Here is a 14,937-nt window from a genome sequence, read left to right on the forward strand (position 1 = left end):
TGAGGCGGGCCTGAGGCCGAGACCGGGTCGCGCCTACCCGTCTGGTGATGAGACGCGGAGCGGCGATGGCGCCTCACTCCGCGGGCCTCGCGGACAGTGTCTGGCAGGGGGTGGGAAAGGGGCCCCCTTGGTCGCACTATCTCAGCGCGGGGGGAAACAGGAGGGGGTTGCTGATGCTCGGGGTATAGAGGATCTTTATTATCCCTGGTGTGCGTCTCCACCTCGGCCAGGTCGCGCTGTCGGCCTCCCTCGGGTGCAGCTCCCTGCACGACGCGAGCACCCCCTCGTCTGGTGTCGCCGCCTTTCCACAGCTCGTCCCCTCCGTTCCGACTCTCCTACTCTCCGCCTCTGGACTCTCCGACTCTCGACTCTTCTTTGGACTCTCCGACTCCCTCTGACTGACGAACACGGTCCTTTTATCCCCCCGTAGCTTCGCCTTTGACCCCCTCCCTTTGACCTTTCACCTCGCTCCCCATTGGCCCGAGAAAAAGTGGGCGTGAAGGCTTTTTGATCCACAAATTTGCATATATCGATCGTCCTGGAGGCGGGGCCAAATCGCCCCTCGCTCACCGATTGGACGGCAAAAAGTGGGCGTGTGTCGTTTTTGATCCGTTTTTGAAGCACAAAATCCGTGATTTTGTACACGCTGTTCGACGCGCGCCCTGCACGAGTCCAACACCGGTACCCACAGCGGGGCAAGAACGGTGGCGATGCTACGGTTGCGAGGTGTGACGTGAAGGTCGTGGCGGTTGTGGTGAAGCGGTGGTTGTGGTTGTAATCATGGCGGTTGGTCCAAAATAAAGATAGTAAAAGAAAAACGGCTATCCTGAAGAGTCGCAGCACGCATAAATGACATGTATTCCCACTAGACAACGGGTTTGGGCCTAACTACACATGCACTTACCGAGATACCTCACCTAAGGGACCTGAATGGTGGTTTGCGAATTTGGTAACCACAACAATATATATATATATATGAAACAGCGAAAATTAGTTTCTGTGCATTATTTACACTGATGTGAAATGAGGAATGAAAACAAACTCATCACGTTGTTTGGTCATATCAATATTTAATGTTTGATAAGCATGGAATTGACATGAGAATGTCAACACATTTGTGCAAGACATGTCTCGAGAGGCTCGAAGAGGGGTGTGGTCAAAAATCAGTTCACAGCTCAGTATCTGTTGTAACCACCATTTGTGATGATCTATATGCTTGGCAACGGAACCGCACTGACGACACAAGATGGTTGAAGAAGGCTTGAGGTATGTAATTTCAGATCTGCACCAAAGTTTTCCACAATTGAGCTCACGTCGCTGGCTGGTTTTGAAGACTACGCATTCGTTGTTACATTTCATCCCATGCATGTTCTATGGGAGAAAGATCAGACGAAACAGCTGGTCAGGAAAGTGTGGGAAAGTTCTGTTTTGCGATGAAGTCAGTGACCACTCGTGCGATGTGAGGGCACGCGTTATCCTTTTGAAGTGTGATGTGATGTCCATAAACCTGCAGAGACATGAGGATGGAGAATTTCATAACGGTACCGAATACCTGTCAAATTGCTATTAATGACCTCCAGCTGGGTTCTGTGATGTGCTGTGATGCCGCCCCCATACCATCAAGCTCACATTGCCAAAGGATGAACGTTGCACAACACATGCTTCAGCGTAACCTTCCCCTTCCCGTCAATAAACATGACAACGGCCATCACTGTTGTTGAGATGGAACCTCGACTCATCTGTAATGAGGATAGCAGCCCAATCTTGTGTCCTGAACTTTTTTTTTCTGTTTGGTGTAGGCATACATGTCCTCCATCGTCGATATGTACTTATTTTTGGCATTTGTTAATTCCTCCATGAAGATGAAATTTTTTCACATTGATGAAGAAATTATTTTTTACTTTCCTCAACATTGATGATCAATTTTTGTTGGTGACTTCTCAACTGCACCTTGACATAATTTGTACGTATTGTGCCAGTTTCTTCTCTAAGTAGCTGGATGTGCCAGCCTCCCGACAATTGGTGAATTCCTACTTTGGTGACGTATAACAATGTTTGAAATGACAATCATTTCGGTTAGAAGTAGGTGTCTGATGGATGCATGCCTACATCATCACGATACCTGCTTTCCTTGTCTATTTGGTGAATGTCAAACTGTGCATTACTTTTTCAGGTTGGTGATTTTGATATTTACATGAGATACAGAGGAGACTGCATATTTTGCAAAGCAACTGTATTTCACAAACAACTGATTGCATTGCAGCATCATTGCGTGCACACATTTGCTTTTGCTTTATTTTGCCATTTTGTACACCAGAACTCCATAATAATGATGATCTGTCTTTCACCAAAGCTGTGCCTGAACTCCTGTGGTTTCATCAATTAATGAGGAGTTTAATGAATGAAGGAAGAGGTGTGTGGAAAACAAAGAAAAGGGCAAATTGAGAAGGGAGGAAGAAGAAAAAACAGGGAAGGAGTGGGGGGGAGATGAAATATGGAGAAAAGGATGGATGTGGGACAAAAAGATGAGGGAAGTAAAGTAAATGCAAAGCCAACTCCTCTTCAAAACCGATTTGTTTTTCTGATGCTCAAGCGAGAAATGGCCTGGCCTCCAAAGGGTTAATTAATGCCTCGTGTGTATTTTATCAATTTTAATGAGCCTACACTTCCCTTCACTGTGTCGAGCTGCTCCCTTGGAACCGCCATTTATTGTGTTTAGGTTATTTTGGTGCCTCAACCACATCACAGAGCATCGAGGTGAAAGGTTATTCGTGATTTGGGCACTTTCATTTCGTTACGGTATTATGCATTTGAGATGGTGCTGCATTCGTCGGGCTGAAGGGGTTTCTATGAAACAATTGTTGTGATTTTTTTTTTCAGAGACTCTAATAATTCGGTCAAAATTTTCACCACATTTGTGTGGGGTTTAAAAAAATTATATATATATATATATATATATATATATATATATATATATATATATATATTGTTCCGTAATATTGTTGCGGATTTGGAAACCTATCACAAACAACATTCAGGTCCTATAGAGCAGTTATATCGGTAAGTATGTGTTCCCAGTTAGGGTCCTGTCCCGTGTCTAATGGGTGATTAAATGTAAATGCGCTGCGGAGTTATTTTGATAGTTCGGATTTTATTTTACATTCTCACACCACCAACAATATCAACGCCGACAACACCGCATCACCCTCACCTTCATTTCGCTTCCTTCACCTCGCTCTCGCCGACGTCATGGTGGGCGGAGTTCAAGGAGGAGCCACGCGGCGGCCCTCGACCAATCAGGAGCCGCATCGCCTCAGCTCGAGACTCCGCCCAGGATGGGAGGGGTGTGCCCCTTGGCCAATCAGGGGCCGCACCACCTCAGCTCGAGACTCCGCCCAGGATGGGAGGGGTGTGCCCCTTGGCCAATCAGGGGCCGCACCACCTCAGCTCGAGACTCCGCCCAGGATGGGAGGGGTGAGCCCCCTTGTCCAACCAAGAGCAGCATCCCCTCAGCTCGAAACTCCGCCTTAGCCAGATGGAGTGTTCGCCCCGGGCCAATTGATGAACTTGCCGTTGGTTTTGGCCAATGGGAGGGCGACGAGCAATTCTGCGCGTGCAAACGGTCCATTGAGGGAGAGCGGGGAAGGCAGAGACGCCCCCCCCTCCTTTTTGGAGACAGGGCGAATAAGGGCGTGGGCGTTGGGACCGAGGGCGTCGTCTGTGTGGAAGTCTTGTCTGGTGGAGGTCGTTGTGATCTGGGGTTTTCTTGGTTTGGTGGTCTTGGTGGTGTCATTCTGCTGGGCTCGTCGTGCTGGTCTTATCTCGTCTTGGTCGTCGTCGTGGCCTTAGTGGTTGTCGTCTTCGTCGTCGTGGAGAGGTGGTTTTTGGTGATCGTCTTGGTTGTCGTTCTCCTCCTCCTCCTCCACAAATCGAGTCAGCTTGAAGACCACACGAGGTGGACAGGTCCGAGATAGGCTTTGGTCTGCAGCTTGACTGTCCTCCGAGCTGAAGGCCTCAATAAAGGCTGCGGCCATCGATTCTTTTGTGTGTGTGTGTGTGTGTGTGTGTGTGTGTGTGTGTGTGTGTGTGTGTGTGTGTGTGTGTGTGTGTGTCCGTGGGCCCATCTGTTAAGTAGTGAATCGTATAAGTGCTCTTGCTGTATATACTTGCATTCTCGTAATCGGTATAACCCTGCTCTTACGTGCTTCCCAAGTTCCCCATTATTGTTGAATAAATATCCCCATTGTTCATTGTATCAGCTCGTTCGTGTCTATTCCTCCATTGACTTAGCGTGCTGCGTGTTGGGAAATTAGCCAGGCTGTTGCCGTTGTAACGGGATATTTGGGACCGACGGATCCCGGCGATTAAACCGCTCGGATCACAGAAGGTTCGAGTACGTTAAGCGACTCGTTCCGTACGGGTGCCGTCGAGGGTGAATTTCCCCGGTATTTTGGACCACGTGGGTATTTAGGTAAATTGAAAATTGGCAATCAACCCTACTCCACGTGGTCTGTCTATTGGCGAACTTCGGTCCGAAAGGGACCCGTATTTTTCGGAGTTTTCCGAAAAAGTACGACCTAAATTCCGAGCGATCCGCGGAGCCGACTCCACTGCTCGTCGTCGACGCCCGGCCCGCAACAATATCACTGGCACATCTTGTGCTTAAGGGCTTTTGCATGCACAAGTACCATTGTATAGCATGACCCAATACCTGTGAAGAACAATATTGTCACCATTACCGTGTTCTACCTTTTCAGAGACCAGCACATCAATTCCTCTGGCTTCTGTTGCCAGAAAGGCTACAGATCAGAATCTTAATCCACTCACGAAGATGTTAAAAAATCCTACAAAGGTGGTGCTTTTGCGGGTAAGTACTTCTGTCACGTACTACAAACTAGTTGGACATGTAACATTTATTTTTTGCATTTGAGAAGTTCCAACTTTTAGTTTTGTCCTGAAAGGGAATAATGTGATTTAGAAATGGGCATCTGACATGTTATCATGACAAACTCCATTTAGCCCTGTCTTCTCTTTGCTTTATTCTTTTAATCTTTTGTCTTTACAAGTTCAATAATAGTGATGATATCACCTTTCAATTAGCATGCACATTATAACATATTCGATACCATTCGTGTTTTGGGAGATGATGCAGGACAAGAAGACAAATTATTTTTATTCATCTGGAAAAATGAATAGGGGTTTTTTTCCAGATCATCAGAGAGGTCACTTGTGTGTACTAGCAGATACCCGTCGACGACGGGTATGGGGGACAGGACGGATCACAATACTCGGTTACAGTTGTTTCTTTGGATGTTTTGCGCCGCATCCAACAGCACAGTTCATATTAGTGGTGTGTCTGGGTGCCCATGATAGCATTTGAGACCGGTCGCTTTCGGTTGTTGGCCTTGACACAAAGTATCGGATGGGTAACACGAACGATTTGACATATTCATCGTTTCTATATAACCTCCATCAACAGATTAACAACATGGCAGGATAAAAGTGGTAAATCCTGAGTTAAATAAACGTCCTGAACTCAAGGACTTAGTTAAGTAAAGCACGTCGTCTGGTACCCGGTCGTCGGTTTGCCGCCAAACGCTGCTGATTGTGACGTCATCGATTCCCTCTTTGAAAATTCTGTCTATATTCGATTTTTTAAAATCCGCTATCACCTGCGTGAATACATGGAACACATAATGTGAAGTTTTCTGAAGTTTGAACAGAATATGCTTGGAGAAAAGTGTGTTCGAAGTTCCAGGCTTACGCCCATTATATTATGATGATGATCTACACTGGGCCCACAATCCTAACTTAGGGCCCTGTCGCCTACACTGGGAGAAGAGAGGAGTCGAAAGGATTCCATTAATTGCAACGTGTTGACCAAACAATCGGAGAAATTCAGAAAGCCAGGTATGAAGGCCGCTTTGTATATATCCTATATTGGCAACGAGCTTTATAAGCAAAGCGGGATGTCAGACAATCAATGGCCAAGACATGTCTGGATCATGAGATTCTATCCTAACGTCTTGCTTGAGATTTAGGACCTCAGACCATTGTTGGGAGAGAACCAGCAGGGTAATTTATAGTTGTGACCGGGATAGAATCCACACTGATGGTTAAAGATCAGGCGACTTGCAAAAAGTGAAAGAGGACATCTGCAGCAATGACGGATTACATTATTTTGCTTCTATTTGGAAGCAAGCTTCCTAGTCTGGAGTTGAGATGATCGTTTATGGTCACTTCTTCTGAATGGGTGTGATGTTAGCTCTACACTATTCCAGGCAGACTGGATATGGCCAAAGGTGATGGATTGGCTGAATGTTGCAGACAGGAGAGAAAGAAAAGCAGCAGAGCAGGATTTGATCACATGGGCACTGATCTGATGATGCTGACTGGGAATTTAATGTTGAGGCGAAACAAAACTTTGTCTACCTTCTCAGGTATGAAAAATATAGGTGAGAAATTGATGGGAATGGGAGGTAAGATGGGGACAGGGGTTGAGGGTGGGAAGTCGAATTGGGTGTATGAGATTTGGAGTCATATGCTGAGTTGAGATGTTCTTTCTTGTCTCGAGCAGTGTCTGTGGAGAAGCCGTTTGAGGTGAGGGAGGGGTTGGAGAGGAAGCATTTTACAAGGTACCCTCAGGGCTTTGATGATGGTTGCAGTTCAAGCTTGAAATTGTTGCAGTATTTATAAATACTCGAACTACCCGGTCCCTGATGGAAGCCGCCAGTATGGAGTGGTGCAAAATTGTGGAAATGTACATCAATCTTGTAAATGCTAAAAAGAGTTTTGTGATGGTTGAGATGCACGTCTTGTTTTCCACGTTGGAGGGTGAACATGAAAAATAGGCAGTTTGTGGGCCTCGCGGTTTTCTGGATGAAGATAGAAACTAATTACATTTCTGACATCCACATGGAACGTTATTTTAAAATATAAATTTGCAGCTTGTTAGCTTTGGAGCCGTGTTCATAAAGTATGGTGGAGGGGTCATCAATGGCATGGACAGTAGTGATCCATGCTCCACCTCTGCTGAGTAGCTATTTCAGTGATTGGTTCCAGACAACAAGAGATCTCTTACTTTGGCTTGGTCGGCAGTGTGTGGTGAAAGGTGGAATGGAGCGCTGGGTGAGCGAGTGATCCAGGCACCTTCCCGATCACACTCAATTAGGGCCAAGCCAATAAACATTTTCAGATAAATCTCTCACCTATCACATAAGTAAGCTGTCTTCTTACCCATTCTGTCCCTCTTTTCCGTCTCGTCCACTGTGGACACACAAGAGCAATCGGCGATGGCAAGTCCCAACGAACTGTTCTTCTCAGAGCGACCTCACTGACACGCATCTCTTTCCAGTTTCCTCCTCTCACCTCATATGCAACTCACCCACACCTCAAAAGCACCCTCATTTGCACGTCCTCAAATATGCACCAACACCACCAGTATTTCTCCTCTTTCATTCCTCAACGTTTGGGCAGTGCGGGTTCATCAACCCCACTTGGTGAGTAAAGATTTCGAAACCACGTCGTCCTTTCTTATCTTCTCTCGAATCTACCCTTCCTCAGAATGACCCTGATGGCACCTGTTTTGTTATCATAAGTAAGATTGTTTAAGTAATTAGTGTCGGGTTAGATCTGCACTGTCTATTTGCTTATAACTTTATGTCTTTTGCCACACCACACCCTAATGTATGTCCCTAATGTGCGAATCTTTCTTGTATATAAAGCCCTTGTCATGACTGTGCCACACACCTTTCCTCACACTTTCATTTAATAAATTACATGTCTTTTGAAGTTCAGCCAACTCATCGTGCCCTTTCCTGCATTGATTCACCATAGTCCGCATGGTTGTTAGCCAGGAAGTTTCACCCCACCGATCGGCTATACGCGTTAACCGGTGCGCACTCGGCAGCTCTGCTCGGCTGCACATGATGAAGTAAAGATAAGGCAAGTATGCATTGAGGGCACGAGCCCCCGTTGATACTGCCAATACACCGGTAAGGTAACGCGCGAATAGCGGGACCCTGCCAGGATTGGTGGTACCAATCGGCGTTCGTGGTTGTCGAGAAACCAGCCAGGCTGCAGAGTTATCCGTGGCTGGTGGCCTCAGGACTGGGTGGTTGAGAGGAACTTGAGTGCTTCCCTTCATGGCAAACCTCGAAGCGGTCCAGGTGTTGCGGTCCAGAACAATGCCATGTACTTTTCACCAACGAGTCTATATTCTGTCTGTACTTCAAGATGTATGTGCTAGAGATTGGAGGCAGAGTGGGGAGTGATTTTGTGATTGTTCCTTTTGGCACATTATCTGTTTGGTGAGTCGAGTAGAGCGTATCCCATTTACTTTAAAGTTAATGCAAATTTATATTATTGCTACTACTACTACTTCTTCTTTAACGGGCCCCAATTCCTACCTTGTGGGGTCAGCTGGGGAAAGTTTTTCTTTGTTTTTCGAGAAATGCCTGGCCAGGCCAGACATTTGACGAAAGATGGCAGGAATTTGCAATTTGTCCAGGGTGCTGAGGATAACTCGCCTACTCTTTGCAAAAGACACTTTGGGATCTTTAATGTCCTCGTGCTGGCAGACTGAATACACAGCTTAACTTTCATCTGAGGGATGGCACACTTGGTAATGTACATCTTACCCGTGAAGCATTAGACAATTTATAGTTGGGTCAGAAATCAAACTCAGATGGGATAGCTCAAAGATAAGTGGAGATCAGTGGAAAAAGGTACGCTCAGATTCAAGGACAGTCTACTTCCTTCCAACTCATTGTTTTTGGGGTGTTCCTTGTGCTTACTTACCTTTGTTTATAATATACTACTTTTATGGCTAATCAACGAGGAATTTTTTTTTTGTTGCTGTTTTTGAAAGTAAAATTACAAATTCACATTCAAGACAATGTTAAGGTGATCAAGTAAACGATGCGTGTGCGTGTGCGTGCGTGCGTGTGTGCCGTTGTCAAAGTTAAATCTGACAAAAGTTTAAAATATAACCTCCGCCTCGGAGAGTTCCAGTTCAAGAGCAAGTACACATGGTGGCAGCTGCAGTTCAAGTCGCATCCCTCAAGGGAAGCCCATGTAATCTCTTCAAAAATGGTGCGTGCTGTTTGAAAGAGATGGGTGGTATTGCTATCTTGTTTGAATGCAGTCGTACTAAACATCACCTGGAGATGCCTGGGGACAGCGACGCATTTATAATTAAATTCATCCTTTATTAATTTTGCTAATTGTATGTAGAAAATGTAATTCAGACATTATTTTGTTCTTTAGCGCCTGTTGTTTTTTTTTGCCAAACTCTCATATTCTATGACACTGCCTTCCCTTCCCCTCCCCTCTCACACTTATCTCCTCCCAAACACCCTCCAACCCCATACAACTCTCCGAATGTCTCTGGGTCTTTCCTGAGGTCGAAGAGAGGAAGGGGGTGTCAAAGAATGTTCAAATTGGACAAATTGACACTTTTTTTTAGCAGTTGGAACTGATGCTAAACTCAATTCCGCAGTTAAATTTTTTTTTTAATTTGGCTCAGGTTAAGATATTTTATACTCTCGAGCTTGCCGCATTTTAGTTGTAAAACGTGTGTGGAAATTAAATAAAGGTACGAACACAGGTGCAGATAGGACCATCAACCCAACACCCCCCCCACTTCTCCTCAAGTCCCCCCACCAAATGCAAGTCCAGCACACCGCCTTCCCATCCCCACTTCCCGCTTGCCCCTCTCCACTCCCCCCTTGCCGCTCCCCCATCCTCCTCGCACCATCTCCCCGCAACTCCTCCCTCCCAGAGTGTATGGCAATGTGTGGTGAGGCGTCGCTCGACTACCCTTCCTCACCCATCCTCTCTCTCCTCTCCCTATCCCTCCTTTCTCTCCCCCCATTTCCTCGCTCTTCACCCCTTCCTTATTCTCCCCCTTCCTAGCTCTCTGTCTTTCTCCCCCAACCACCCATTTCCGCGCTCTTGCCCCCTCCTCACCCCCCTCCTTGCTACTCACCACTCCTCGTTCCTCCCTTCCCCTCCCTCCCTCTCCCCCCTCGCTTCCCTCTCCCCCTCCCCCCACTTATTTATTAATATTTAATCTGTGAAGTGATGGGTTGTATTTGCTTGTGAAGCATAATGATGTGGAGGAATGTGAAATCGGTTTAAGTTTTAAATCTTCCTTTATAAAATAAAGCACAAAATTAACAAATGATCAAGTAAAGTACAGTGAGGTCAAGGCATCTCATCAATCTATAATTCCAGCAATCTGTGTGTGTCTGTCTGTGACCTCTGTTTCTCGACAACCACTGGTCCGATCTAATTGAAACTTGCCAGGTATATTGCCGGGGCCCCGTGGATGTGCCTTTTCAAGGTTTGATATTAATCGGACAAGCAGTTCCCAAGTTACGGCCATTTATATTCCAACCAATGACAGGACACGGTGATATGACGTCACGATTGACGTCACAATTCTTTATTTTTTTTGCACGATTGACAACATAATTCTTCTTCTTCTTCTTCGTTTGGTATGACGTCACAATTGACGCTGGGGACCTGAGTATGTGCCTTTTCAAGGTTTGATATCGTTCTTCTTCATCCGTTTCAGCTGTTTCCCAAGTTATGGCCATTTATGATACGGTTGGTCCGATCTAATTGAAACAATGCCCCAATCCAGTCGTCGTTTACGAGAGCGAAGGAACGAAGCTACACGTACGGGCCTGCACCTACGGGCATGCACTCGTTTAAATTTTTTTAGTTGGGTGTGCTTTTTCGCATTATTAAAAAAATACTGAAACATAACATCATAATGTTACATCATTGTTGATGTATTTGGAAGGTTCTTGTGATCCTCTCTTAAAAAAAAATTGCTTCCTACTCTCATTCTTACTCATATTTTTCAGAACATGGTTGGAGCAGGTGAGGTCGATGAAGATTTGGAGAGAGAGACGAAGGAAGAATGTGAGAAATATGGCAAAGTAATGCGATGCCTCATTTTCGAGGTAGGTTTTGGAAGGTCGATTCAGACGTGCTTTGGTTTAGTGTTCGTTGTGTATCAGGACATCATTGAGCAGAATTTCATTGCACTGCATTTGAAGGCAAAGAACAGCCTTGCGGTATAGAGAAAAGGACCATGCAAAGGAAACGAGGCTACATGACGGAAATTAGGACAAAACAAAACTTGGTCAAAACTTGCGAGAGTAAAAGGAATGTTTGTGTGAAATTATCTCTCAGGGTTTTGAATTTAATTCTTTTTTTTTTTTGTCATTTCTTAGTCTGCCCCTCAATAATTTCCAGTTTGTTTGATGACAGCAGGAAAATTGATAGCATGTCAATGCTGATTCGGCAAAAGAGGGATTGTTTTTTTTTTTTTTTGCCTTCAATGTTCAACTGCCTTGTACCCAATAATTGAGAAGTAAGCCTTACCGAAAACTTAACCTCCGCAGCTTCCCACCTCAAATGATGAGGAGGCTGTCAGAATTTTTCTCGAATTCGAACGGATAGAGTCTGCAATCAAAGGTATGGCAAATATCATTTTGCTCTTCGTACATTATGTCTATGAGCCGCTGAAAACTAGATTGGGCTATCTAACTTTGATATTGCAAGTTCTGAGAGAATAAAAAGATATTTAAATTTTCGGTATCTTTTGAATATATAATTTGACAACCATTGAATGACGATCAACAAGGAATGACAATTGCTTGTCCCGTAAAAAGAATGCAGAAGGCATATGGTCTTCTTTGTTTTTCATTTTTCTTTGTTTCTCCAATTTGGTGGAAAGATTTACCCGAGTCTGCGAGATACCGCTGACTCTATCTTGGTGCCTCAAACATTTTGTTGAAAACTGTCGTGACACCAAAGGTGTACGCACACACCTTGAACGATGACTTGGTGCACTGAAGTCGATTTGGCCCTGGATATGGTGGGATAACCCAGTTTATTTCTCAGGGGCTCCAAAGCACGTTTTACACACTGCTCACTGAATTCCAACTGTGCAGCAGTCAACTTCCTGACCTCATTTTGATCCTGCCTTGCAAAAATAGTTTGATTAAATTTATTTCTTTCTTGTTGCGTCTATGACGTTTGTATTCCTTCCTACTTCCATGATGCTTTTTTTTGTTGTTCTTGTTTTTTTTTTTTCATGGAAAACAAAATCTCAGTTCATGGAAGAGCGAGTTCTGTTTTCTGAGCACGATGACTTTGTTTATGATCGTTATGGATGCAATTTGTGTGCACTGCTTTGGGTAGTCAAATATTTTATAATCAAACACATCTTTTTTCTGTCATAAATATTGTTACGGATTCGCGACCGCCGGCGTGCTGACGGCCACGTAACTCGAATCGCGGCACGTCGCCCACCGGACAGACAATCCAGTCGTGACCCTCTCGGACTAACGCCGGGAACCAGTCACGGGTGGACCTTTCGGTCTCACCGCGATCGAGCCAATCGGCCCCCGCGTGGGATAGGGTTGCTCGCCAAATTCGACCTACCTAAGTACCCACACGGAGGGTAGACCGGGCGATCGCACCGCCGCAGGTCGACTTCGGACACGGGCCACTTAAGCGACCCGTTCCGTACTATCGGGATAACCGAGCGGTGTTATCGTCGGCCTCGACGGTTCGATTAATTATCGGGCGTATTCAGCCCACTACCAACCCTTTACGTGAAGCAAGATGAGGATTCAATGAAAGAAATGACGAAGCGAAGCGGGAAACAGTTCAACATAAAGCACATTTATTCGCGATGAACGGAAAGCACACATATACAATTCCACCAAAAGCACATAGAAAAGAAGAGAAACACAATGCAATTTTACACAAAAAGCAAATGTAAAAGCGAAGACACAATGCAGAGCTAATACCGACTACCGAGCACACGGCAAAACTTATACAATTCTACTTCACAGACGGCGCCGACAACACATACCCAAAACCAAGAAAAAGAACACCCTCAAGGATGAGGCGGGCCTGAGGCCGAGACCGGGTCGGGCCTACCCGTCTGATGATGAGACGCGGAGCGGCGATGGTGCCTCAACTCCGCGGGCCTCGCGGACAGTGTCTGGTAGGGGGTGGGAAGGGGCCCCCTTGGTCGCACTATCTCAGCGCGGGGGGGAAACAGGAGGGGTTGCTGATGCTCGGGGAAAGGAGGATTTTTACTCTGTCTCGGGTCCCGCGACGAGCGTCTCCACCTCGACCAGGTCGGCGCCGTCGGCCTCCCTGGTGTGCAGCTCCCGGCACCGACGCGAGCACCCCCTCGTCTGCCTTCGCCGCCGCCGCCTCTCCACAGCTCCGTCCTCTTCGCTCCGACTCCAACTCCGAACTCTTCCTCCTGCGAACTTCCCAACTGCACTCAACTCCAACGCACACGACGACGACGACGACCAACCCTTTTCTGACGAACGCAGCCGCTTATATAAGCCCCGTGGCTTCGCCTTTGACCCCCTGCCTTCGACCTTTCACCTCGCTCCCCATTGACCCGAGAAAAAGTGGGCGTGAATGCATTTTGATCCATGAATTTGCATATAGCGACCGCCCTCCAACGCCCTGGAGGCGGGGCCAAATCGCCCCTCGCTCACCGATTGGACGGAACAAAAGTGGGCGTGTGTCGTTTTTGATCCGTTTTTGGAGCGGAAAATCCGTGGTTTTGTACACGCTGTTCGGCGCGTGCCCTGCACGAGTCCAATACCGGTACCCACAAGCGGCGCAAGAACGGTGGCGATGCGACGGTTGCGAGGTGTGACGGGAAAGGTCGTGGCTGTTGTGGTGAAGCGGCGCCGCGGTGGGTGGTTGATGTTGTGATGACTGTTGAGACGCGGTTGGCGGTGGTAATCATGGCGGTTGGTCCAAAATAAAGATAGTAAAAGAAAAACGGCTATCCTGAAGAGTCGCAGCACGTATGAATGACATGTATTCCCACTAGACAATGGGTTTGGGCCTAACTACACATATACTTACGGAGATATCTCACCTAAGGGACCTGAATGGTGGTTTGCGAATTTGGTAACCACAACAATATAACCATATTTGATTTTCTAAACCTTTTTTTTTTTGTTTCCATAGTTGTATTCAGTTTTATAAATTATTATTTTTCAGAGGGATAAATTGTTTGATGTAACTTATGGTTTTGCTTCTTTTGCATTTTGTGCCCCTGATCTTTCTCATCTGCAGCTGTGGTTGATCTCAATGGTCGGTATTTTGGAGGACGAGTGGTGAAAGCATCGTTCTACAACTTGGACAAATTCGGCCGACTCGATCTTGGTGCAAACATCAGCCCTTAATATTCACTCATTGCTGTAGGATGCCCTTTTAACTCCTTTTCCCTCATTTTCTGCACCAGAAAATTTGTTGGACTTTTGAGTGAACTTTTGTACATTGTACTAATTAAATAATTTCTTGGAATGATCATTATTTTATTTACTCTTTTTTTAACTTCAGGGTGTCCCACAATTCCATAACCCCCTTCTTGTTGAGTTGTAGATCGTGGAATATTTGATGAAAACACACGTTTCTGTTGTCAAAATTTCGCTGAAGGATGAGAATAGAGATGGCCCTGCATTTGGCCCTTTAAAAAAGAATAATAAGAGTATCAAAGATGTGCACATCAGCTGATTTCCCGGGCGGAATAGAAATGTGCCTGGAAGTTTGTTGAACCCGCTGGCTCGGCAACGTGGTTATTTTTTTTTTTTTTACACTCGTTAAACCACCCCACCCCTCCCAGAAATTTTGCTTATGTATCCATCTTGTTCACCCCTTGTGTCCTCTCCTCACCCTCATCATTACCTGCATCCCTTGTTTGTTCATCTCTGTCTACCTTCTCCCTCCGTCCTGCGATTGGCATTTCCTCCTTTCTCCTGCTGTTCCGTTTGTTATGTTGTGTGTGGTCTATTGTGTCCTCGCTCTTCCACGAGCCTACACCATGTATTAAAAAAAATGCACAGGGTTACCATCACCATCTCCATTCTGATC

General features: G+C 45.9%; 3 protein-coding genes across 13 annotated transcripts in view; 2 read left to right on the plus strand and 1 right to left on the minus strand.

The window, feature by feature from the left end:
• The window catches only part of LOC147007973 (splicing factor 45-like), a 51,622-nt gene extending 37,248 nt beyond the window's left edge, over positions 1-14,374 (plus strand). For 6 of the 7 annotated variants that reach the window (XM_085865983.1, XM_085865984.1, XM_085865982.1 and 3 more), the window contains 4 exons: positions 4,758-4,867; positions 10,875-10,973; positions 11,418-11,490; positions 14,140-14,374. In XM_085865983.1, the coding sequence (XP_085722109.1) occupies positions 4,758-4,867; positions 10,875-10,973; positions 11,418-11,490; positions 14,140-14,249 (392 nt within the window). In that variant the 3' untranslated portion in view covers positions 14,250-14,374. The remainder of the gene's footprint in view (positions 1-4,757; positions 4,868-10,874; positions 10,974-11,417; positions 11,491-14,139) is intronic. The other variant, XM_085865986.1, reaches the window with a different exon arrangement.
• Positions 1-14,937, minus strand: part of LOC147007965 (F-box/LRR-repeat protein 4-like) — a 310,036-nt gene that overhangs the window by 219,664 nt on the left and 75,435 nt on the right. The gene's annotated exons all lie outside the window — the stretch shown is intronic.
• Positions 1-14,937, plus strand: part of LOC147007971 (F-box/LRR-repeat protein 4-like) — a 123,774-nt gene that overhangs the window by 61,064 nt on the left and 47,773 nt on the right. The window lies entirely within an intron of this gene.

This window comes from Eptatretus burgeri, chromosome 23 (assembly GCF_056783735.1).
Source record: "Eptatretus burgeri isolate ZD-2024b chromosome 23, Ebu_testis_v1, whole genome shotgun sequence".
NCBI lineage: Eukaryota > Metazoa > Chordata > Myxini > Myxiniformes > Myxinidae > Eptatretus > Eptatretus burgeri.